This window comes from Eleutherodactylus coqui, chromosome 10 (genome assembly GCF_035609145.1).
Source record: "Eleutherodactylus coqui strain aEleCoq1 chromosome 10, aEleCoq1.hap1, whole genome shotgun sequence".
NCBI classification, from domain to species: Eukaryota; Metazoa; Chordata; class Amphibia; order Anura; family Eleutherodactylidae; genus Eleutherodactylus; species Eleutherodactylus coqui.
The window spans coordinates 22,353,707-22,378,721 of NC_089846.1; the positions used below are offsets into that span (position 1 = coordinate 22,353,707).

The window sequence follows — 25,015 nt, forward strand, 5'->3', positions numbered from 1 at the left end:
GGGGAAACTTTGATTTTCTTGTTCAGAGGAACATGCGGTAAAATTGGATTGAATGTCACAAACCAGTGGCTTTACAAATCGTGCGGGGAACTGCTCAATGCAAGTAGCTCTTCGGCGAGCAATTACCTCAAAGTGTTACTAATGAGAACTACACCGACTGGACGCCGCCATGACGGTGCAGAAAGAAGAAGAACTGAGGAGACTTAAAGGAGTTGCAAAAAATAAATATATATATATATATATATATATATATATATATATATATATATATATATATATATATATATATATATATACACACACACACACACACACACACAATCTCTGTAAGACATCATGCACACGGGCGGATATGATTTGCGGAATCCACGATCGGCACCCGTGCGGGAGATCCGCTGCATTAGTCGCCCACGGGAAAGCATGGAGCTTCCTCAGGAAGAGCGCAATCTGCAATTCAATTTCGGATTTGTAGGCAGTTACCTCTCTGGTTGCTTGGAGACCAAGTAGCGAGGCGAGGAGGAGGGGTAGGGCAGTCGCTTTCGATTTTTTTTTTCCATGCGGACGATCCGCTGTGCATCCGTGCAGAAAAACAATTGCCTATGTGATAGCCGGCAAGCATTTAAAAATCATTTCCGCACCGAGTCGCAGGTCATCCGTGTGCGGAGTCCGCACGTGCCGTGTGCATGGGGCCAGCTCACTAAGATACTGTAGTACTGCACTGTGCTGAACTTTCAGAACCAATCCCAATCAGTCCCGTATAAAATCAGGAGTGCTGGAGGTATCTGGAAGTTTTTTCCCTACCCCTCTATAATAAGGCCCAATGACCAGGGGCGGATGTGATTTGCGGAATCCGTGCAGGGACCCGCGTGGAAGACCCGCAGTTCAAGCCGCCCATAGGGAAGCATGGGTGTCAGCACTTCGTAAAACAAATGCGCATGTGTAAATTGGATTCCGCATGCGAAAAACAAATTGCAGCATGCTCCATTTTAGTGCGGTTCCCGCACGGACAACTTGCATTGAAGTCAATGGAAGCCATCCGATCCGCAACCAGTCTGCACCGGAACTTCCGCACAACCCGCAGTACAGAAGAAAGAGGACACGGACAGGTAAGCAGGGTTGGAGTCTGCTGCGGGCTCCTGCATGCGGAATCCAACCCCCCAAATGCACACATTAGGGTTCTTGAATGCGGTTCTCAGCTTTATACTGCCGGCTTCATCTTGGGTTTCTATGTCAAAAACTGCATGGGGTCCAAAATGGCCTTTCTATCCAACTTTAGAGACTGCAGTTTCCTCCATAGAAGACGATGACCGACGACCGAGGCAGGGCTGCAGAGCGAAGCACAATGTGGGGAGATTACAAGCTATCCCCCATTCACAGGGTAGGGAATAACTTGCTGATTGTGGGGGGGGTCTCACAAGTAAGACCCCTGCCGATCACTAGAACTGGAATTCTGTGTCCCCCTCTGCTTATCACTGCAGGGGTTGCTTCTCCCCCTACAGTCACATCAGAATGAATGAAGCACTAGCCGAGCATGCAGTCGGCGCGCCATTCATTTCAACGGGGCTGATGGGAATACCCGAGTGCTATCTCCACGACCAGCGCTCCACTCAGTCCACTCCTCACTGTGGGGGGTGCAGTATCCACACAGTGAGGAGGGCAGGGGATTTGGGACCCCCCTTCTCCAGACTGGTGGACGTCTTAGCGGTGAGTCCCCACCAATCTGCAAGTTAGGGGATAACTTGTAATCTTGGCACCACTCCTTTAATGGGGGTGGGATCACATGTTTAGTCAGCTTGACTAGATGAGCTGGCTATTTCTGTGGAAGGATGGAGAGAAGTGGTAACATGTATATGGCAGCTGCTTATCTCCAGCACAAGAACAGAATTGAAGTAGTTAAAGGGACCCGGTCACCCCCTATGATTACTTCTGTGGAGTCAGAGGATGTATTTTTATACTTGCCGTTCTCCTCGTTCCCGTGCCGTCGCCCCTGAAGGTTGGCGTGTGGACAGAGCAGCAGATCCATCTCTGAAGGCTGTGAGCATGCAGTCCCATAGAGCATAATGCCCACGGGCAGCCTGCAGCACTCTTCACCCGCAGACGTCAGGGGGTGATCGGCGAGAACGGGAAGCTCGTAGGTGGTAACAGGTTCCCCTTAGATTCCAACCTGTCTGGATCTCCATATTTCCCATTGGGCTGCTCCCATAGACATGACAAATCACAGGGAGGAGAGGGCAATAGTAACTACTGGGTGGTAACATCGTGCACAGTGATGTCCTGAAACAAGGGGATGGTAGGAGATGGAAAAACCATGGCTGCTTTATTCATAAACAGCGCCACTTTTGTCCATGGGCGTTTTCTGGTACTGCAGTTTAGACCCATTCACTTGAATTTAATTGAGCTGTAATACCACATATAACCCAATGGACAAGTGTGGTGCTGTTTCTAGAGTAATGCTGATAGGCTTTTCTAATTGTATATAGTCCATTACAGGGTTCACTAATAATATCCTTATATAAATACCCTCAGGATAGAAGCACTCCTTTAAAAATGGGGTCGTCCCACTTCTAGCAGTTTTGCTGCAGGAAGCAGACAGCGCCGTACATCACCTAGTGGCCTGGGTTGGTACTACAGGCTGAATCCTATTGAAGTGAATGTAATTCAGCCTACAATACCAATCATGGCCACTACGTAATAAACGGAGCCATCTGCTTCCTGCAGCAATAGTGCTACAACCCAATTAAAAGGGTTTTCCTAGCAAAAACTATTGTTGACCTATCCTCAGAATAGGTCATCAATAGTTAATCACTTGGGACCAGCCAAAAGGGATCCCTGATGTTCATGTAAAACGCCCAACCTGGCTAACACTGTGCATCATAGGAGACGGAACCAGTAGTGGCCTAGCTGACTGAAATTAATGTGAGCTGAAGCGGCCATTACACTTCCGTGCCCATTCCCAGTGCCAGAAGTGTAACAGCTGCTTCAGTTCCCATTGATTTCAATGGGAGTGAAGCCAGCTATGCCACTTCCAGTCCCGTCTCCTATGATGCACATTCAGCCCGCTGCACTGATAGGTGATTGCCGTGGATCCTGTGAGCCAGGTCCAAAAAACCCATTTAAAGGGGATGTGTACTTTAGAGCACCCATTTTCATATAGCCCATCAGGGAATTATGGGTAAATAGATGGAAGAGGGGGGGCTTTGTTCGGGATCCTCATCTCTTGGCCAGAGCTATTACAAAGAGTACCTCTCGCTCTGGAGAACCTGCCTTGTCCAGCCATTGATGTAATTGGACACTGTGCAATACTTCATTCCCCCTGCGGAGGAGCTGTAGGAAAACTGAATACCTACTACCAGGTTTCCCCAGAGATTACAGCGGAGTGCTTAGCAGGAGAAGACTTTGCGATCATCTTCTTGTCAAGAGACCCTTTTAAAACGTAGTATCTGTCCGAAGAGTAGAACCCCTGTAAACTTAAAGACGTATTCTCACAACAATTGCGCTGTGAATATTTCATAAAGCCGCCGCTGCTATTTTATATTCTATTTCACTAGATAATAAGGTGTGGGGGGGATGTGGGCAGCAAGAACTTCGCTGGGCATTTGTTGGCGATGAAGTTACAGGAGGTCGTAAAGAACGATGCTTCTCCTTCGTAGTAGCGGCGTGTTAAAAAAAAAAAGACGGAAAGCGGCGACCGAAACTGACAGCGAGGGGTAAAATAAAAAAAAATAAAAAAAGCGAAAATACAGGGAGAGATCATGAGAGACGGCAGGAGAAAAAGAGCCTGAGACATCACATGATGGAGAGAGAGGGAGAGAGCCAATCCTGCAGTAACCTCAGGGGAATTGTATGAGTCAGAGAAGCCATATTGAGCAGGAAATTACTCACAGGCTCTGCGTTCCTGACTCTGCTCTCCCCAGAGAATGAGCCTTTTGTAAATGGTTCCTCAGTCAGTAAGAGGAGGGAGGAGGGGGTTGGAGGGATAGATGAGAGCAGCCCCTTCCTGTCAGTTCCTTCCCTTCCAGCAGAAATCTGAACCCTCCCTTCTAGAAGGGAACGAAAAAAAAAAAAAAAAATCTCCTCCAAATTTAGAAGGGCAGATTGAAGCGGAGACTCTGCAGGCAGAGGAGAGCGCCGCACAATGCTCAGCGCCTTTCAATTACCGCTCATCTCTCTCTCTCGTTAAGTCAGCATCGCTCATTCGAAACTTCACTGATCTCATCCTTTGTGGTGGAAGCTGCGCTTTTATTAACCCCTTAGCGCCCAAGCCCAGACCGCATCCGATACCGTTTCCCCCCCCCCCCCCCCTTTTTTTTTCCCATCGACTAAGCCTCAGGCAGGGGCTGACAGTAAATCCCTTTTAAAAAAAAGTGGCGCATGGAAAAAAAAAAAAAAAAAAATAGAAAAAAAATTCTATGCCGTAAGCAGATGGGGGAACGAAGGCGATGTTACACAGCGCTTATTTCATAAGACACGTACGAGCGTATACCGAGGACTAATATCCCTGCGGTGTCGGAATACGGGCATTTAGTTCTCGTCGCTTATCGGATGCTAAAAACGTATACCGCGGCGTTGTACGCAGATTGGAATCCCTAATTGCACTAGGTTACCGACACGCTAGGGTTAATTTTATAGGAAGCCAATTAACCCATCAGTAGGTTTCTTGGAGTTTGCGAGGAAACCCACGCAAACACGGAGAGAACATACAAACGCCATGCAGATGGTTGGATTCACACCCAAGACCCCACTGCTGTAAAATAATGAGCCATGGCGCCACTCATCTGTCGGTATGACGGAGCTCTGAATAACGAGCTCTACTAACAATCTCGTGTCTGCCAGGCCGTCCAGGTTGGATTTCAACCATCCGGTCCCATAGGTTCCTTCGAGAGAAGCGGCACCCGATTCTGGTAGCATCCCACCCTCACCGTAGATGTAACAAGCTTTTATAGCCGTTACAGTCAAACATTTTATGACCAGCTGTAGACAACCGCATCGAAAGGAAGCAGTCTTCTCTGACTCCATTATCTTGACAGGGTCCTCTACTCACAGCTTAGGATTCCCCCCATGGAGCTAATTTTCTAAGGGAGAACCAAGCAGCAAATGTTCGATTTCCCTGCAGCGCCTCCGCAGGGAAAAAGAAGAATTACACAGTTCACATTTAAATGCATGACTGTGCTGGGTCCTCCACGGTGACAGTCGCTCTCCGCTCTGGCTAAAAGATGAAAGTCCTAAAAAGGGGTTATCTATGTTTTCAAAATTCATGGCCTATCCTCAGGACCCCCGGCGCCCCCACCAATCTGCTGTTTGAAGGGATCTCTATTCAAAATCAGTCCAGCAAGCTGAATGCAGTATTATTTATAGCTGTCGTTTTAAGTACTGCAGCCTTGTCCCATTCACTTCAAATGGGACAAAGCTGCAGTACTCAAAACGGCCACTATGAAATGTATGGTGCTGTAAGTACGAAGAATTGAAGAGTCCATTGTGCTGTGGCCCCTGCAAACAGCTGATGGGTGCCAGAAGTCAGATCCTAACTAATCACATACTGATGAGCATTAATTCTGAAAACCTGGAGAACCTCGTTAACAAGAGATCGTCTACTAATGCAAAAGGAAGGAATAGAGAATACATTATTAAATACGCCGGGCAGAGAACTACTGAGATAAAGCGTAAAGATATAACCAGATATCGGCAGGTGAGCGGCTATCTGTATACTACCATGGGTATATAGGAGGCGGCCGAACCGTTGTACAGAACAAGCACTGCAGCCTCTTGTCGTCCACCGATCTCCTCCTAGATTGTAAGCTTGTGTCCCCCCTATCTCCTAATATATTGTAAGCTCTTGGGTCCCCCGGATCTCCTCAAAGATTGTAAGCTCTTGTGTCCCCTCGGATCTCCTCATAGATTGTAAGCTCTTGTGTCCCCCGGATCTCCTCATAGATTGTAAGCTCTTGTGTCCCCTCGGATCTCCTCATAGATTGTAAGCTCTTGTGTCCCCCGGATCTCCTCATAGATTGTAAGCTCTTGTGTCCCCCCTATTTTCTTCTAGCTTGTAAGCTCTTGTGTCCCCCGGATCTCCTCAAAAATTGTAAGCTCTTGTGTCCCCTCTATCTCCTCCTAGATTGTAAGCTCTTGTGTCCCCCCATCTCCTCATACATTCTAAGCTCGTGTCACCCCTGTCTCCTTGTAGATTGTAAGCTCTTGTGTCCCCCCTATTTTCTTCTAGCTTGCAAGCTCTTGTGTCCCCCTATTTCCTCCTAAATTGTAAGCTCTTGTTGCCCCCCCATCTCCTCATACATTCTAAGCCCGTGTCACCCGTCTCCTAGTAGATTGTAAGCTCTTGTTGCCCCCCCCCCCATGTCCTCATACATTCTAAGCCCGCGTCACCCCTGTCTCCTTGTAGATTGTAAGCTCTTGTGAGCAGCACCCTCATTCATGTCGTTTGAATGGTTAATCAGCCTTTGACCCTGTAATGTGCGTTTCTGTACATGGTTCCCCTGATCTGTAAACCGCTGCGGAATATGTTGGCGCTATATGAATAAAGATGATTGTATCCCTCAGCGGCCTACATGACCTGGATCTACATACATGTACACTGCAAGAGACAGAATTGCAATATCATCATTAAAAAGCATGAAATGGGGCTGAATTAAAAAAAAGACCATATTTTAAAAAAGGCACAAATTTGGCAGCATTAATGGAACTTGGTGAGATTAAATCCGATATTCTATAGGAACTCCTAAATACTTTCCTGAATACATAAGCTCAGAGCCACCGCTCTGTTTCCCCCCCAGTCTTACTTTTATATGGAAATCTACGGCTCCACAGAGAAAATTTCCATTCTAGAGCATTGGGGAATACAGGCTGGTCTGCAGCTGCCATACACTGCAATACTCTGCCATGGGCGCCCGCGCCAGTCACGTCCTCAATGCCGGCCGGCCCTACCGGACCTCAGTAGGGATAGCCTGCCCTCCGATCTGCTAGAGGCAAAGCCCGAGTGCGGATTACATAGAGAGGTGCGTTTAATGACATCGGTTATAACACCCGGGGGCGAGCAGCACAATGCAAACCTCTATCAAGCTTCAGCTATAGGCTGGGGATGGAAAACTGGGGGCGGTCCATACTGTTGTGGAACTACAAGTCCAAGCATGCGAGGACTACAAATACACCTCAGCTTACAGGTCCACGAAGATCTGAAGTTGCACGCAGCCGCACCCAAGCCGTGGAGTTCCCCGCAGTCTTACGACATCAGAAATGAATGTGTTAACCTTTACCCATGTGGGTGCAGTGCACATAGCTGTTCCGTTACAACACCGGCCTGTTCTTCAACTATCAAGGACTTCCAAAAACACACTGCAACGAAAGCTGGCATTTGTACAAGTACTATACGAGCGAAGAAATGAGTGAGGGACATTGTCAGGCTGATAACAGAGGAGAACAGCACCACCTCTCCCCTTCAGTCATAAAGAGATGACCTATCCCAAGGCCGGGCTCACACGAATGGGTCACCTGCGATCAGTCGGATTGCAGAAGATCGCGGATGCACGCGTTTTTCCGCACGGATGTACGCTATGCACAGCACATCGCCTGCGCCGAAGAATGAGCGCTTTCTCCCCTTTAGCTTTTCCTTTGAGGTTGTGAGCGTTTCCGCCGATCGTACGCAATGTTAATTGTATATGGTCGACGGAAGACTCGTGTTCATTAACTTCAATGGGAGCCGTCCGCGCAGATTCCGCGCTAAAATAGAGCATGCTGCGATTTTTCTTCCGCTCGCATTTTACCACGATCTACCACGGCGATCGCGTATTCCGTAATAAAACTTCGCCCATGTGAGCCAAGCCTAATGATCTGCCATCACTTTACAAGATGGGAGTACCAGTTTCATTCTTATAGTATTGCCCAGTGGCGTAGCTATAGGGGATGCAGTGGTGACAACTGCTCCATGGTCCGGCGCCTGGTGGGCTACTAGATCCCCCGCTATTATAACATATGGGGCCAAGTTATAGATTTTGCATTGCAGCACAGTAGCTTTAAAGGGGCTTGTTCAGGTCCAGAAACAGCGCCACAGCTCTCCATGGCCATGTTGGGTACTGCAGTTCACTTGAATGGGGATGAACAGAAATTGCAGACACAGCCCATGGACAGATGTGGCGCTGTTTCGTCAAAACAGAAGCAGTTTTTCGAGACCTGGACAAGCCCCTCTGGCTTACGCCTGTGAGATTATTATATATCCACCATCTGAATTCCGCTTGCCACTCCTAATGTAATTAGCCCACGTGCTATGATACATCATCTTATTAACATCACACTTTTTGGGGCATAGTCACATGATCTCTGGCTCATCACTGCTCAGCGCCATATACTATTCTGGCCATAAGTATTTATCGTCTATCCCCTGCCCCACAATCCCCTGTTTCTCCCAGCTGGGAGACCACGGAACTTGAATGGAGTGACAATCAAGCATCTGCCCTGCTGATCCCTTCAGGTGTGTTCACACGTCACTGATCTGCTGCGGATCTGCAGAAGATTTCATCCTTTCAATTAAATTCAAACTGAAGGGGTAAAATCAAAGTACTAACAACCACTTGTCCGTGAGTGAGTTACATGCTCCACCCCTGATCACATGACGGGGATGTCATCACAGGTCCTTCATCCAGTGAGTGAGTTACATCTCCCACCCCTGATCACATGACGGTGACGTCATCACAGATCCTTCAATATTTTGACCAACTCCAACCCTCATGACAGGTCCTTCAGTGAGTTACATGTGACAATGTCATTCATTATATTATGTTATAAGTGGCCCATTGCGCCACAAGAAACACTAGTACTCTAAATACTAAGAACTTTTCTGCAGTAAATCAGCTCAGTGTGAACGCACCCCCTATGTCCTTGGGCAGATCTGATTTGCGGAATCTGCGCGGGTCACCCACATGGAAGATCCGCAAATCAAGCCGCCCATAGGGAATCATGGGCGTTCGCACATGAATTAAAGCATGCAGATTTGGTTTGCGGACCTTTAGGTCCAGAAAACAAATAGCAGCATGCTCCATTTCAGTGCGGTAATGGCTTTCACTGAAGTCAACGGAAGCTGTGCGATCCGTGGCCCGTCTGCAATTCGGATTCTGCGCGAAAGCAGGAGATTAAAGGGAAAAAAAAACAAAAAACTTCCACTGCGCATGTGCGGTGGCGTGCCGGCTGGCGCTCCATCACACATCTGCAGTGAAGAAAATATAAGACCCGGACAGGCACGCAGAACACTCGGACGGGTAAGCAGTGCCCTTGGCCACAGGCAGGGTCGGAATCCGATCCGCCTATTGACATTGGGCCTTAAAGGGAAACTTTCAGCTCCTATGAGCAACATTAACTAAAGTGATGGAGTCACAGGAGCTAAAAGCGCTGAGTCTGAGAATTTGAAACACTTACCTTCCCCGCCGGTCCCCTGCTGTCCGCTCTCAAAGCTGCGGCTGAACTCGTCATGCAGACCACATAGACCTGCACTGCTGATGACAGGACCAGGAGCATGTGTTCACGTAATGCGTGGGATGTATGCGGCCATGGACAACCTTAGGAGCTGACAGCGAGGGAACAGCAGGGAAGGTAAGCATCACATCCCTGGACTAACCCCTCAGCTACCTGCCTGTACATTTAGTTTATGAAGCTCATAAGAACTAACAGATTCCCTTTAAAAGTCTATGGCTCCGATGGAAACAGTCAAGCGCCGGTATTTAAAATGTTGAGCGGCAAGAAACATGCTTGACTGTTGTTTCATTCAATCTCCTCTTAGCCACAATCTTGGAGGAAGAGGGAATGACGGTATTCGCAGTTGATAGAATTACTCCTTTCATTGTAGTTCTACTGCTGGCATCCAAGGAGGGGAAACTCTCAGGTCTCTTCTGTCAGCTTATGAGAAAGGAAATTAGCTTGTACGCCCCAGGAGCAAATGAGAGTGAACATGCATTCTCAGCACCGCGCTGTATGTTGGTGCCATGTGAATAATGGTCAATGATGATAACTGCAGCCGAGAACTGGACAGGTGACATTTAAAGGGCTTGCCCAGGGACTGAAACGTTTACTATACACTCAGTGATTGGTTATAAAATGATAACTGAGTCTATACTCACTTCTTTCACTCTCCCGGCTACTCTGGTCCTCACCACTTTGGTACCTTGGACTTCGCTCTCTTCTAGGTAGTGTGATCATAGGCCAGCTAAATAGATAGTCACTGCAGCGAATCAATGGGCTCAGCGTATTGCTCACCTTCTTTATTATGGTTCATGCTCTTGAAGGGGGCAGCACCAATCACTATAAGTGCAGCTTCACATCTGCCCGCGCTGGAGAGTCTATAATAGTCCTTCTTGGAGGATATAGACTAGGTGGGTGTTTGCAATACTGCTTCACAATGAGGTGTTGGTGGGCGACTTCATCACCCTCGTGTTTGCCATCTTTATTCCTTAAGGTACTGTTACACTGTCGGACACACACGCGCCCTGCAGCACTCCCACGGACTACCGCCCAACTATCGATCTAGCGTCAAGCAGCCATTCTGTGAATGGAGGCGGGCGGGCTGGATCGATCTCCGGCACACTCCGGCTCCATTCACAGTAAATAGGTAGACATTCATAACCGAACGACTGCCTGTTATATGAAGGCAGAATGCAGTAACAGCGATTCAGATCTGGCATAATATCCAAACTGACTGCCCAAAAGGAATTGGGGACTGGCAGGGACTGACTGCTGCCAAGCGACTTCACCCTTCTTAGCTGTCATCTCTATGCCAATCCTATTTTGTAATAGGCTGGTTCCCATAGACACACCGCGCTGTACATCTGCAGCAACCAATCAGATTACTCAGATCTTCAAGTCTTAACTGGCACAGCGAATGGTTATTACATTGGACTGAGAAGTCGGTCCATATAAAAGAAGTGCCAAACAACAAGCAAGCTGATTGGCACCCTTTTACCGGAGAATCGCTTATAGGACTGAATGAGCATTGCAAAGCTTGTTCTTTCACGTAGGCCGGCTGTACATCTTCCCATTGACACAGGTACATATACAGCCGATCAGTAGCCTGTTGATGCTTGCTGAAAATCAACGAGCGTTCATCGGCTGATCGTTCTCCCTTTCACACACCCCGATGATTGGGCGGATGAATATCCATTATAATCAGGCCATGTAATAGGGTCTTAGGAGAAAGGTGGGCATCTACAGCCATTCCTACCATGTGCTTCAGGTGAGCAGTGACTAAGACATCTCACCTGTGTAATAAATAAGATGCACTCCAGAAACATATAATCCTTGTGATTTTCATTCACCACCTTCTCGTCCACGAAATGCCGGGGCTCCAGGGTGGAATGATCTGCAGAAACAGTGAAAACATGTTAAACACCGTCCTCCGAATCAGGGTTGTACTGGTAAGCTGGCATACAGTAAGAGGGCATTCACACTGAAGGTGAGGAGGACTCCTATGACGTATACGCACTGCTACATAGACTCCCGCGTCAAGAAAAAAGTTATGCTGTCCAGTAAAAGTTTTTTAAAAGGATGCCTTTGTATAGAATAGCGTAGTTGGTTACACACAAAGGGGTTTTCCCGTGACTTAAACTTGCTTCACAGCCGCTCTGTACTTCCTGGTTGCTGCGGACAGGACATGTGACTGCTGCAGCCAATCACTGGCTATAGAATGCCACTACTGTGACCAATGATTGGCTGCAGCAGTCACATGTCCTTGTCCACAGCAATCAGGAAGTACAGAGCGGCTGTGAAGCAATTTTAGGTAATGAGAAAGCCCCTTTAACATGTTGTTACTATCCACAATACTTAAATGGACCCTCCAGTTTTGGGACACGGCGAAGGGGTTACATCACCTGTTAATTACGTCGGCCGTCGTTCAGTTCTGCAACATTCCTGGTGCTTTTTAAAGCAGTTTTCTAATTCTGTCCTGCTCTGTGATTGGCCAGCACCCATCATGTGAACAGCGCTGGCCAATCTTAGTGCATTGGTAGTCCTAACACTACTAATGCACTATGGACTATTATGTAGTCCAAAGATGGCGGTGGCCATCTTGGCAGCCAAAAGGCAGGATCCAGAACGGGCATAATTGAAGGATGGCAATAAAATGAACCAAGTTAATGTTCTTCCTCCACCTTCTGAACCCCGGAAAGCCATTTGTTCCAAAACTGGAAGATTGCTTTAAAGTAAAGTTATCACTGCTGCATGCCCAATCGGTTATTGTCCAGCTGCGTAACTTCAACAGGCGCCAATGCTAAATGCCCCAGCACACTGTCCCACTCACTTTGTAACCCCTCCCACTACACCCAAACTGGTTGCACACATGCGCAATACATTGGGATAAAAGCATAAGGGGAGAAGGTAGGGCGCATGCGCTGTACATCCGGTCAGGCAATGAACATGATGTTACTAGTGATGCGGTGTGCACACCTCTGAATGATGTCACAATGGGATGTCATAGGAAGCCCCAAAAACAGGTGGGCATGGAGTCACGAGACCACCTCACGGATTGTTGGAGCTACAGAGGAATGGGTAGGACTTCACCTTACAAAGTTTGACATTATGCCTCAAGTGCTTTGAGTCTTCTATATGCGGTTTTTAATTCTATTTCTTAGTCTACCCAACTAGATTAAGGGCATATAGTGCATACTAATTCTTTAAAATTGGAGAGAATGGGGCTTATTAACCCTTTCCAATCCTCTGACTGACCTCTAAAGACATTATGATTTAAGGCTGTACAGCTCCGATGTTGGAAGACATCCGTCGGGGTTCTCTTACTGTATATTGCCAGCCTCTCTGCTGTCGGAGCCTATCCAACGTGTCACCTCATGCAGTACTGGCTTTAGCCAGCAGATAGCGCCATTGTATAATGGCAGAAAAAGAGTAAGCCCCCTAGGAAAACCAGGATACAAATTGGATTGGAAAGGGTTAAGACTGTATAAAAATTAGTCAGTGCAAACTTACAATGTACCAGATGTATCATGGTAGTTCTGCTGAAGGATACATTTGTTGAATATTAAGAGTGACTAGTCCATGTTTAGACCACCTTTCAGTTGGCTTAGTTTACGCCAAAATCAGGATAAAGCTTTGGCACAATTTGTCGCAAATTCTGGCGCAATTTAGGACATACACTTTTTTTTTTTAAACAAAGGAATGCCCCTTTGTCAGACACAGCAAAAGAAAGCGTCCCAAAGTGTCTTAAACACATAATAAATATGGGCCAAAGCATATTTGACAGTTTTCTGGCGCAGTTTGAACCACCCCATGTTACTGTGCACAGAAGCAAACACAGCACGTAAATTAGCGAGCAGCGTGCCATTACCACTAATTTATATGAGGCAAGCAGGAAGAGGTTAAAAGCAAAACACTAATTCATTTCACTCATGTCCACCAAGTAACAGCTTCTCTCCCTTGTAGAACCTCGGAATAGCTGCTACAACCAATCAATCCTGAGCGCTCCAAGATTGGTTATCAATGGGGTGATCACAGGATTGGGACTGATGAGGTCCCCGGGATGTCACCAGGACCAGAGGTTGTTCGTAAGATTGGGATTTTTGGGGGTTGCAGTTGGGGGACGCAATCAGTAGCAGAAGAATAGATGTAAATATGTCAGTTCTTGGCACACAAATCTGGACGAACATTTACAGCAGATGGTCCTGAAATGGTTAATAGTTAAAAAAAAAAAAAAGTTTCAATGGACGTCACTTTTTTTGGCCTTCGTCAGGTGATGGGAACCTGTGGATACATTTTACATGTACACCGGGACGTACAAGGCAACACCAATGTGAATGTGGGAGCCATGTCTATGCGAGACATCACGTATGTGTGGGATAACTTGGTCCATGAACAGGCAGTGATGTACGGATCTACAAGCGGCGCCGCGTCCTGATCGTCCCGAGGAGAACAAGTCATGTAGAAACAACAACAACTGTCCTACAAGGATGAACTTTTTACCTACAAGCTGTGCGCTGCCCCATATAAAAGGCAGAAACTGGAAGTCGTCCAGGCCCCAGACCCCTTGGCTGCCGGCAGGCTCCATCCGGTACGTCTTCTGGAGTTTCCTCATGACCTCAAGGTAACTGTGGAGACACGGAGGATGGAGAGAAGGTCGTTACCATAATGCATCATGTCCACCATCACAAGTCCTACAAATCAACGCCGCTGGTGAGAACACGGCCATCCTACCTTCCTACCGCACATGATTAACCCTTTCCCATCATACATGTAAGTCCTAACTGCATGTACCCAGTTTATAGCCAACCACAGCATATGCCGTGTACGAAGTGGATCAGGGAGCTGAAACCGCTCCATACACAGCCGACAGCCACCAGCAACCGCTAAGATTGGAGAGAACCCCTTAAATTACGCTGTCAGTTCTGATACTGGCATTTAAATCTATCGAGATTTAAATGTCCCAAATGGCCCCCAATCCGGGTGTCATGGCAGCTTGGGGCCTTCTAAAAGCCCCCAGAGCTGCCATGATTGTTTGCCTATTGGGGACCATAGTATTACTATTGCATTTTACTGTATAAACAAACAAACAATCGCAAGTTCAAGTCCTCTATGGGGACTAAAGAAAAAAAGGAAAAATAAGTAAAGCAAAGATTTTTTTGTATTTTTCTAAGTTAATAAAATATAACTTTTCCCAGTTGTCGCATCTAAAATAAAAAAAATGTAAAAAATGTAAAAAAAATTGGTAGAAATTAGAGATGAGCGAGCGTACTCGGCCGCGCCCCTTTTTCGCCCGAGTACCGCGATTTTCGAGTACTTCCGTACTCGGGCGAAAAGATTCGGGGGGCGCCGTGGGTGAGTGGGGGGTTGCAGCGGGGAGTGGGGGGGGAGAGGGAGAGAGAGAGGGCTCCCCCCTGTTCCCCGCTGCTACCCCCCGCGCCGCCACGCCTCCCCCGCCCCCCGAATCTTTTCACCCGAGTACTGAAGTACTCCAAAATCGCGGTGCTCGATCGAGTAATTATTCAAAACGAGTACGTTCGCTCATCTCTAGTAGAAATCAATCTCTAAAAGGTTTTTTAAAAAACAACATGCAATTTAGTAAAAATAATCTCCCAAAATGGTGCAGTTGTGAGTTTTCTCACCATTTCACTCCATTTGGAAGTTTTTAAAAGTCTTCCAATTCTCACCTCAGAGCTTATAATCGAACTATTCTAAAACCAGGGCAAGAAAATGTATATGAAGAATTCATACTGTACAACCTGAATCCCCAAAAGATAAGGGGATACATGGGGGAATCCCACATAACAACCACCAGGGGACTGTAGGCACTGATGGGCCAGGTACTGCCTAAACTTTGCCCACTAGTCACTGTATAAGGTAAGCAGGCCTATAAGACAGGCTCGGATACCCTCACTGCCAGCCTCTTACCGATCAAAGACCTTGAAGACGATGGCGAGTTGGTCGTCCACCTGCAGAACCCTGATCTTACACAGGCAAAACAGGAAAGCAGCAAAGGCAGCTTCATGTCCTAAGGAAAGAGACAGAACGCGTTAGAGCTGTGGCCTGTCAACTTGAACTCGCAAAGGTACTAATCCCAACGTGCATGCTGGGAGTTGTAGTTGCATAAGAACTGGAAAGCTGCAGATTGGAGATCGCCATGTTTGCACAAAGTTGCAGATCTTTGAAATCACATAAACGGTGAAGGAACGGAACGTCATTGCCGCGGCCGCCATGTTTATTTGGAGACCATGGATCATTTCTTACACCTGGCGTTGCCCAGCATTTACGTCAAATGTATCCACCTCACCCAAAATGTCCTTTTGCTCTTCGTTGGACTAGTATACCTTTTCTTCACCTGTATGGAAGAGACTAGTCTGCAGCACTATCCAATACAAAAGGCGTGCATATTTTAAAACGTGGGAGCCTATGGGTGACGTTGTAGGCCATGTGTTTACATGGAACATCTATCGTTACATTCGCTCTTTAGAGGGCGATAAAATCGCGGCATGTTCCATCTGGCTGCGTGATCTCGCACTGCAGCCCCATTGAAAGCAATGGAAGAAACTCCGCGATCCCTTCATCCCCGAAGTGACACGAAGCTGTTTTCCCATGAAAACGTCTCGCATCCCTTGGTATTTTACATGGTGGGGAGCGGGATATTGGGGGGGGGGGGGGATTCACAGCCCCATATCTCGCTGGTTTGAAGTTAGCCTTAGGCTTTGTTTAAAGGGAACCTGTCATCTGCCTATAGCACCATAAACGTACTTATGGTGCCATTACACGAGGTGACAGGGAGCCGATAAAGAGCGCATGCGGGACTTTAAAAAGACTCAGATTTTCGGCCGGTGCGTGGATTTCACCGTCGGGCTTTGCAGGAACCAGGAAGCGGGCGAGTATGAAAAATACATCACCAGCTCCCTGTCCCCTGCCCTAACAGCACCGCAAGTTAGTTTGTGGTGCTCTAGACAGGTTCCCTTTAAGCCTCCATTGAATATATACGTTGGGAGGACTTTGCGCTGTATACGATGTACAACTAGAATGTGTCACCCACAGGTTCCCATGTAAAAACAGGAATGCACACCCCTCACTATACATTTTTTGAGTGGACACCCTGTAACCCCAATAGGGGAGATTTATCATTGCTTTAGTGGAATAAAAAAGTCGTAAAATTTGGCGCAAGTCCTGCTTACGCAAAAACTTTGAAACTTTTTGAGAGATACGCTACTCTGTGCTACTTTCCGAAAAAGGGGGTGTGGCTTGTAGGGAGAGGACAAGGCCGCCCCAGACCAACACATTTATGTATAATTTACACCAGAAAATGGCGTAAATAATACCCGAAATCTACGCTAGTTCCTAGCTGGGATAGATTTCACTGAGGGCGCACGAAAGAGCCAAGATGCACCCAATATATAAAGAGGCCTAATGTGAACAGAGTCTCAGGCCGCCTGACTATATAAGCCAAAACCCCACTAAGGTGCGGTCGCCAGTAGTAGATTTGCATCGACTCTCGCAGCGTCGTTTCCTAGCCGCCATATTGTATATAGACTGCTGCTATAGGTCACCTCGCTCATCTGCAACCTTTCCTGCCTCCCAAACTTCCTTCCCATTTCTGCCCCCTCCCAAAGCTTCCAGTTCCTATGCCTCAAATAGTACCTTTTTATGCCTTTTAACCCCTTCCCAGCCACCAGTGCCACTTTGAGCATACGACCGCCAACTTCCTGCCGGGTTCCATATATTCCTATCCAGCTACCTTTTCCCAATCACGCCGGTAAATGGAGTAAATGCCGTTGCGTTGGGATGGAGGAAGCAGCGCATGGCGTGTCAAAGGCTTGCTTAGACTTTTAGTTCCACCGTACCGCCGAAGGGTTAAAAGTAAAAAGAAGCAGAGGAAAAATGTGCAAATCGCTCCAGAGGCGACTGAAGCGGCTGAACGACTTATTTGCTACGGCACGGGAGAAGTGCGCCATGCTGCTCGCACATCTCGCATGTCTACCAGCAACCCCTGGAACACGTGCGACTGATGCTGTCATCCCATGGAGTTACAAGACACAAACCGTTTTAGAGTGACTAACAGAGAACAAGAAATGATGTAAGGGAGAGGGGGAAAAAAAATGACAGCACAGGAAGAAGTGGGCTAGAGTGCTGCGAAAACCACTGCAGGCATCGAGCACGCGGCACGGCTGCAGCAACAGGGCACCCTAGTGGCGCAGAGCGGAATAGCAAGCGAGTTTTTTTTTCCGTCTCCGAGTCTCTACTATTGTGCTGTGCCACGGGCATCGTTCTGGTTTTGTTTAGTGACAACGCTGGTGAATGATGATCGTGTTTTACAGATACTCATTTGCATAAACGCTCGCTCGGTCTTACCGAGTGTAAAGGGAATAGGAATGTATGTAAAATGACAATGCGAGCTTCATTTTCATTCATAATGATGTTTTATGGGGGCATTACACAACTGCTTACCTGTGCCGTAGTCGATCCGGGTCGAGTTCCCCACAGATTCCTTCAGATATACGGCCACCTCGGGCACCGCCGCGCTCAGATGGGGGGGGATAACGGTGGAAACGAGATTCTCGGCTTCCTAAGAAGAAGACTCAGGTTTTAGATTTGTGTGCGCTCATGTCTTACGGAGGAAAATGCTATACCATCAGCTCGCTACAATGGGTAAGAAGATGGGTTCAGGGGTCCGGTGAGCGATAACACTAGAGTCAGCAATGACGGAGACCCCAACTACATTCCCCATAGGTGTTGTAGGGGCCAGTCAATTACAAGGGACACAAAGGGGAATCAGCCCATAGGACGGGAAAAAAAAACGTATGTTCTCTTGTCCCAGGGTTAGGTGGGGTGGAGATTTTGATTTTGGCGTGGGAACCCATTTCATTATTGCCCAAGTCGGGAAGGGTAACATCACTCCTTAGGGAGAGCACCAAGAAGGTGAGTGAGGAGACTTATAAGGCCATCCATGCTCTTCTGGGTAATATGCAAATAAGGGAGATGGACAATACCTCTACAGCGCCGCCTATTGGATGGCAGCATTCCTTCCAATCAATGCCTGACCCTTTGATTTGAAGGAATGCTCCCATCCAATAGGTGGCGCTGCAGAGGTATCATTCCATCTCCCTTATCTGCATCATTGCCCAAAGCATGGCACCGATAAAGTGGCAATTTCTACACAGAATCAGAGTCCATATACAAGTGCGACTATATACAACGCTGATGTGTACAATACGTGCGAATACAATGACAAAACCCCTTAGAAGGTTAGGGGTCACTAGCACATATATGTACCATGGTGCATGTATAGCATGTACACAGTACACGGCAAGGTGAACCCGGTTGCTGGGTTTCTGACTGCAATGTATAGCGGCTGGCGTGGGCATTATAGAAATGCTTTCTGCCTTTCGCTGTGAGCACTATGTATATAATGAGGGGGGAGGAGGGAATGCTGCAACCACCCCACGCTGCAATTAAAAATGTGAATTAAGTCTTCACGCCCTCCGTTGTTTCCATACCATGCTGGGCTGTACAAGACCAAATCAGGAACTATAGATCCACATGGTCCGGGATCAGACCGGCAGACTATTTGGGGGGCTCTATAAATATGACCTATAGCTTCCTGCCCAGCCGTCTTCTATAAGATGTCGGGTAGTGCCGATTGGCACAATGTGCTCCCCTGCTATTAATAGGGGGTACTTAGACTATTCCCTTTTTAGTAGCCCAATATGTAATCGCTTGATAGCGCCTCCATGTGGCTGCATATACAATAGTAACTGCTCATGAATGCCTATTGCGGTTCCCACCTGATCCAGCTTGGAGTACCAGGTCCGAAATGCCTTGTTGCCGAAACGAGATGGTTGGTCTACAGGGGGCGTTTCATCGATCCAGCGATCTAAGGTGTCCAGTAAGACCATCAGCTTCTCGATCACCTGTGTGGGTAACAAACAAATACTGAGCGATGGCAGCCCTAGGATGACGATCAACAACCCGAGCCGCGTACAAGAACAGCAAGTGTCCTACGATGGTGCGTGGTAAGACATCCGCGCCTCCCTTGAGGTTTGCTTTATGGGAGCGTTAACAAGTAGCGGGTTTGGTGCGGATTATCTACCAAATCCCCTAAGTGTGAGCGCCCCCGACTGCGGACACTTCAGCTCTAAGCAGACAGCAATCATCCTCTCCGCTATCACTCCTGTCCCCAGGACTTCTCCCGCGCTGCACCCATCCTGAGGGACTGCCCTGGGCTAGAAGACGGGTACACACACACGCAGAGTTTTGCTTGATTGGTCAAATAAAGGGCAAATGTTACTTTACACTCTATAGTGTCATACATACAAAGTTTTAATTTTTTTTTTTTTGGGGGGGGGGGGTTGGGGGTATAGAACAACTGTTTGTGCACTTTCACTATCACTGAGCAAATCGTTGGAAGCGTTTACACGCAGTGAAATATTGTCCGTTGACTAGTTAGGGGCCGTGAGGTTCTTTGGTGGTTGTGAATTTGACATTTTGACTCCTCCCCCATGGGTGCTCATTGGTTGTCGAGTCCACTAAAAGGATATAAATACGTGCGAGCGATCTTCAAGTAAACGCTGGCCGCTACGAGACGCTGCAGTTCTTTTTCGAAGACCGGTTCAGTGAAGGATCATTCAAGAGTATTTATAGGTTCTCGGGAACCAATGAGACTCAAGTGGGAGGGCAAAATGTTCAAACAAAAAAGGCGGGAGCCAATCAGTGTTCAGTGGGAGGGGCATGCTGAACCAGGGCAAACCTCCTTGCAAACTTATTGGCTAGTCTTTGAAAAACAACGATTACTTGTTTACACAATAATTAAAATCGACCAGAGACTATCTTTAGGTGAGCTGACACTAAGCGACTAGTGAACGGATTACCACGCATCACTCAGTTAGTGGCCGTGTTTACATGGAACAACTGTTGCTCACATTCGTTCTATGGCGCCACTTTTCAGGCGATAGTTGCCAGCCAATAGCAGTCGGCCAACAGAGGTTGAAGGCGGATGAGCACTTTAAGGCGAGCTCCTAATATCCCTACCTTTCAGCAAGTCATAAAACCCATATGACCGCTAATGACCTGCAACCAATCAGAGCTGCTCGCCGACACCCGGCCACTCAATGCCTCTGCTTTTAAAGTATTTTTCTTATTTTTTCTTCTGAAACAGCGCCACTTTGGCAAATGTGCTTATCTGGTACTACAGCTCAGCCCCATTCACTTTAATAAGGTTGAACAGCAACATCAGACATAGTCCACAAACGAGAGGGGCGCTGTTTCAGGCAAAATGGAAAAAAAAAGCACTTTTTTAGTGTAATGCAAGGCCTCATTCACACGGACATAAGCGTATTTTGGTCCATAAATACGCAGCGTATTAACGAACCAAAAATTGCCTATTTCCAGCGTATGTCGGGCCTTCTTCCGATTTTTCTGCGAGTATAGGCTTTGCGTATTTACAGAAACGCAACAAGAAAGCTCATTGATGTCTTGCGCAAATAAGTGGCGAATACGCATGTATTATGACTATTCCCTGCGCATTTGCGCAGTCCCATTCGCTTCGAGGCCACCAAAACAGGTCATATGGTGCATTTTTTCAGACCACCAAAAATTGCGCATGCGAATAACCCAACTGAAATCAATGGGTTTTATTCGCTACTGATTACGCCCATGTGAATAAGCCCCAAGTCCCCGATCCCCTGCGCCTTCCGCTTATTTTGTCTTTCCCGTCACCATCGGACATCTCTTCGGTATTGGCATTTATCTGCAGGACCGTAGCCTGCGGAAGGGAGGTTATGTGGTTGCAGGACCTGGCCGAGGGAACGTGACCATGGAGAATGCAGATTGGGGTGAGGTGTGGAGTCTGGAGGAAGTGGCGGAGCGCGCGAATCAGTCCGTTTTTTTTTAATACGTATTTAGCAATCACTAACATGACTGTCGCGGTGACTACAACGTAACGCAAGATGTCAAGTTAATGTTCGCTACGTCCGTATCCAGATTGTTACTCTGGTGGCCGTTAACCCTTGACGCCCCCTTCCAGGTCAATACTTCCTGCTCGGATTGGTAACGCCGCGACGCCAGGAGATCCAGCTGCGGCGGCTGCAGCTCCGCGGTGTAATTAAGAGTCACAGAGAGAGAGGCTTTCCGTTAAACAATACGAATGATTTACATGGCCACCAGCCTCCCAGCCATAGGCGGCTCATTATGGCCAATTCTGGAGCCTCCATCCCTCTCGTGGAGCGGAGACGGCTGAGTAATGGCTGGCAGGGGATGGCTGTACCTCTAGGCTTCGGAGCTGGTGAAGGGGGGGAGGGGAGAGCAGTCACGCATCCATTGCCTTCTACTGCTTTTTAAAGGGATTAAGCACAGCAGAGCGGTACGCAGCGAGCCGGCCCCAGCTGCCAGCCCAGGCAGCCTAATACATAATTAAAGAGACACAAGGGTTTCGTTGGTGTCTGGGTCTCTTTGAAAAGCCGTGTGTGGAAGCGCAGGCGGCATCCTATTGTCCGGCTAAATTAATATTGCAACGGAAACATTAGGGTGTGCGTCCTATGTAGCCGGGGTCATCGCCAGCGCGAGCCGGAGAGGACGGAGGACAAAACCTATTCTGTGCATCAGCATAATACATTACCTGACAATGCAGGCCGCCTGCACCACGCGCAAAATGCACCACGGATGCAGAACAAGAGGGGACAAAACGAGAGAATCATGGCAATTAATGTGGCGCAAGCAGCGGTCCATTTGTGGGGGTTTGCTTTGTAGGGCCGATATGTCGGATTAATTGCGCAAATAATTTTTTTAACGTTTCGTGGACGTAACTTGTTAGTAAAGGGGTTGTCTTGCTTGAGGGAAAAAAAAAACAAAAACACAAAGCTGCGTCAGGCTTCTATATTAGAAAGCCACATTACAGGTTTATGGGACATCACCGGGTCTTCTTACCCAGTGACATCACCTGCCAGATGCTGTGAGAGTGGACCGCCAGAGCTGCAGGATGGCGCCATCACAAGTATATTACTTTTATACAGACTCTCCCCTCTCCAATCCATCCTGAATGCGGCAGCCAGGCTCATCTTCCTGTCCAGCCGCTACTCGGGCACCTCTGCCCTGTTCCAGTCACTGCACTGGCTGCCCGTCAAATACAGAATACAATTTAAACTCACTACCCTCATCCACAAAGCGCTCCACAGCACAGCGCCCCCCTATATTGCCTCCCTCATCTCAATCCATCACCCAGCCCGCGCCCTCCGCTCTGCTAATGAAATCAGACTGAGTGCCCCTTTAATTCAAACCTCTCATTCCCGCCTCCAAGACTCTTCCAGAGCAGCACCTGTCCTCTGGAACGCGCTACCTCAAAACTATCCGGGCAATTCCCCTTCAGGCGTGACCTAAAAATGTACCTCTTCAGGGAGGCATACCACATTCCCTAAACAAACTCCTCTGTACTCCGCCTGATAACATGCTCCCTGACCTACTGACTGCAATCCCTGACAGCCACCATAAACCGCTCCTGCAGTCATACTGATTCAGCCATTATACGGCTTAATGTCTGACCATTGTCTATGTATATAGCACCCCTCACTCTCCACCTCACCATACCTGCACACCTCCACCCCCTTTACCTTCTGTATCCCCCCATTACTTGTAGTATGTAAGCTCGTTGGAGCAGGACCCTCACCCCTATTGTTTCCATCAACTGATTACTATGTAACCGTGGTTCTGTAATGTTTATTCTTTTGTCTTTCTGTATCCCCCCTGTCTATGTAAGCGCTGCGGAATATGTTGGCGCTATACAAATAAATATTATTATTGTTATATAGTTTTAGGCACGGGGGCCCAAAACTATAGGAAAGAAATAACTCAGAAACACACAGCCAAGTCGCGGCTGCATCTCCCATTTTGTCGCCGGTTCAGATGGCCGGGGCTGCGGCGCATGAAAACCGCAGCCCAGAATACCGTCGGGCGGAGGGAGAGAGAGTTTGGCTCAGCTAAACTCCCTCCCCCTCTCCGCCCCTTGCTGGCAAAAGCAGGGGGCGGGACTAAGCTTGAGCTAGTGTGCCAATCTTCTGCCCCGTCCTGCCCCCTCTTTTTTCCAGCAGCCGGCAAGGGGTGGCGAGGAGGAGGGAAGGGGTTTAGCAGAGCCGTTGCTAAACCCCCCCCCCCACCTCCCTTTTCCGGCAGCTCCCATAGGAGTCTATGGGACCACCCGCTGTATTCTAACCAAAGATATGTCCAGATCTATCTTTTCCGGTCAGTGTAAAGGGGGTCGGCCGGAATGTACACTGCATGCACTATTTTTTCTGGCCGGACGATTTTACACCCCCAAAAATCGCCCATCTGACAAATGCATTGGAATCCAAGGCTTCAGATGGTCATGATTTTCAGCCAGTGTTTAATCGCGGCACAATCGCCTCGATAAAGCACCCGTGTGAATAAAGCCTTAGACCAAGTGTCCTTCTGCTACTTCATCAAGGCTGTTCGTTGAAGAAGTGACTCGGCGCTGCACTTTCTGCACATGCTCAGTAGTGACGCTCCGCCTCTACAGAGGATCATAACGGTGATGAAAAGCCGGATGGCACCGCTTCAATACAGTAAAAGTCCCATATGAAGGAGTTGGAGTCGTGGAAAAGTGAGGAGTCGGTGGTTTGGCTCGTATACCACACCAGCGGACCTGTGATTTTACTGCAATTGTGATGCGTTTTGTCGATAAATACGCATCGCTGTACACGTGCGTGACAAAAACCTGCGCTTCCAATCGTTAAAATGGGGGGGGGGGGGGAAGCATCACACTAACATGCAAATCACACAATAGGAGATTCTTGAACAAGAGACGTCTAATAATACGACATGCTGCGATCCGAGAGAAAAATGGCGCATGCGTATAAACCCATAAAAAATAATGGATTCCGTTTACGTGCGAGTTCTGTCCGTCTCGCAATGAAGAGGACTCACACGTGAAAAATCACCCGTGTAAATACAGCCTCGGGGTGCCTTCCCTTAGGAAGTGTGTAAAATGTATGTGCGCAATACTCAGATAATCGAACACATGGATTTCAGTTGGTTGGTTCACATTCCCGCATTCTGTGTGTGCATTTCGGTCACGAAAAAAAAAAAAAATTCCGCTGTAAGAACAACATAGACTAAATAGATATTTCAGGCGGCGCATCTTTGTTTGGCGTGTACAAATGAACATGTCCTGCAAGTGGAAAAAGTACAGTAAAATACGCCAACACGTGCGCAGAAAAGGCGTGAGCAAAAAAAAATTTCGCTGAGTGGCGCGCAAATGTGCATATACAGCCTCCGTGTAAAGGTGCCCCCAGCCTCCGTGTAAAGGTGCCCCCAGCCTCCGTTCCCACTGAGTTGTTCCTATGGATTGTGGTGCAGAATCCCTGTGTATTCCGCGGCGAACTCAGTGACCCATTGTTTTCTATGGGAATCTTTGTCGCAGTCCCCGCGGCACAGTTTGCTTTGTGGAAGAAAATAACATGACACCTATTTAAATGTAGATGCCCACAGAAGTGTATGGAGCGGCAATGGAGCATGCACACTACCTCTCCATCCACAGGGGCAT

General features: G+C 47.8%; 1 protein-coding gene across 1 annotated transcript in view; it reads right to left on the reverse strand.

The window, feature by feature from the left end:
• Positions 1-25,015, reverse strand: part of PTPA (protein phosphatase 2 phosphatase activator) — a 61,273-nt gene that overhangs the window by 15,923 nt on the left and 20,335 nt on the right. The window contains exons 4-8 of the mRNA XM_066580537.1: positions 19,251-19,376; positions 17,914-18,031; positions 15,382-15,481; positions 13,957-14,081; positions 11,250-11,350 (exon numbers count right to left, since the gene is read on the reverse strand). Coding sequence (XP_066436634.1) covers positions 11,250-11,350; positions 13,957-14,081; positions 15,382-15,481; positions 17,914-18,031; positions 19,251-19,376 — 570 coding nt within the window. The remainder of the gene's footprint in view (positions 1-11,249; positions 11,351-13,956; positions 14,082-15,381; positions 15,482-17,913; positions 18,032-19,250; positions 19,377-25,015) is intronic.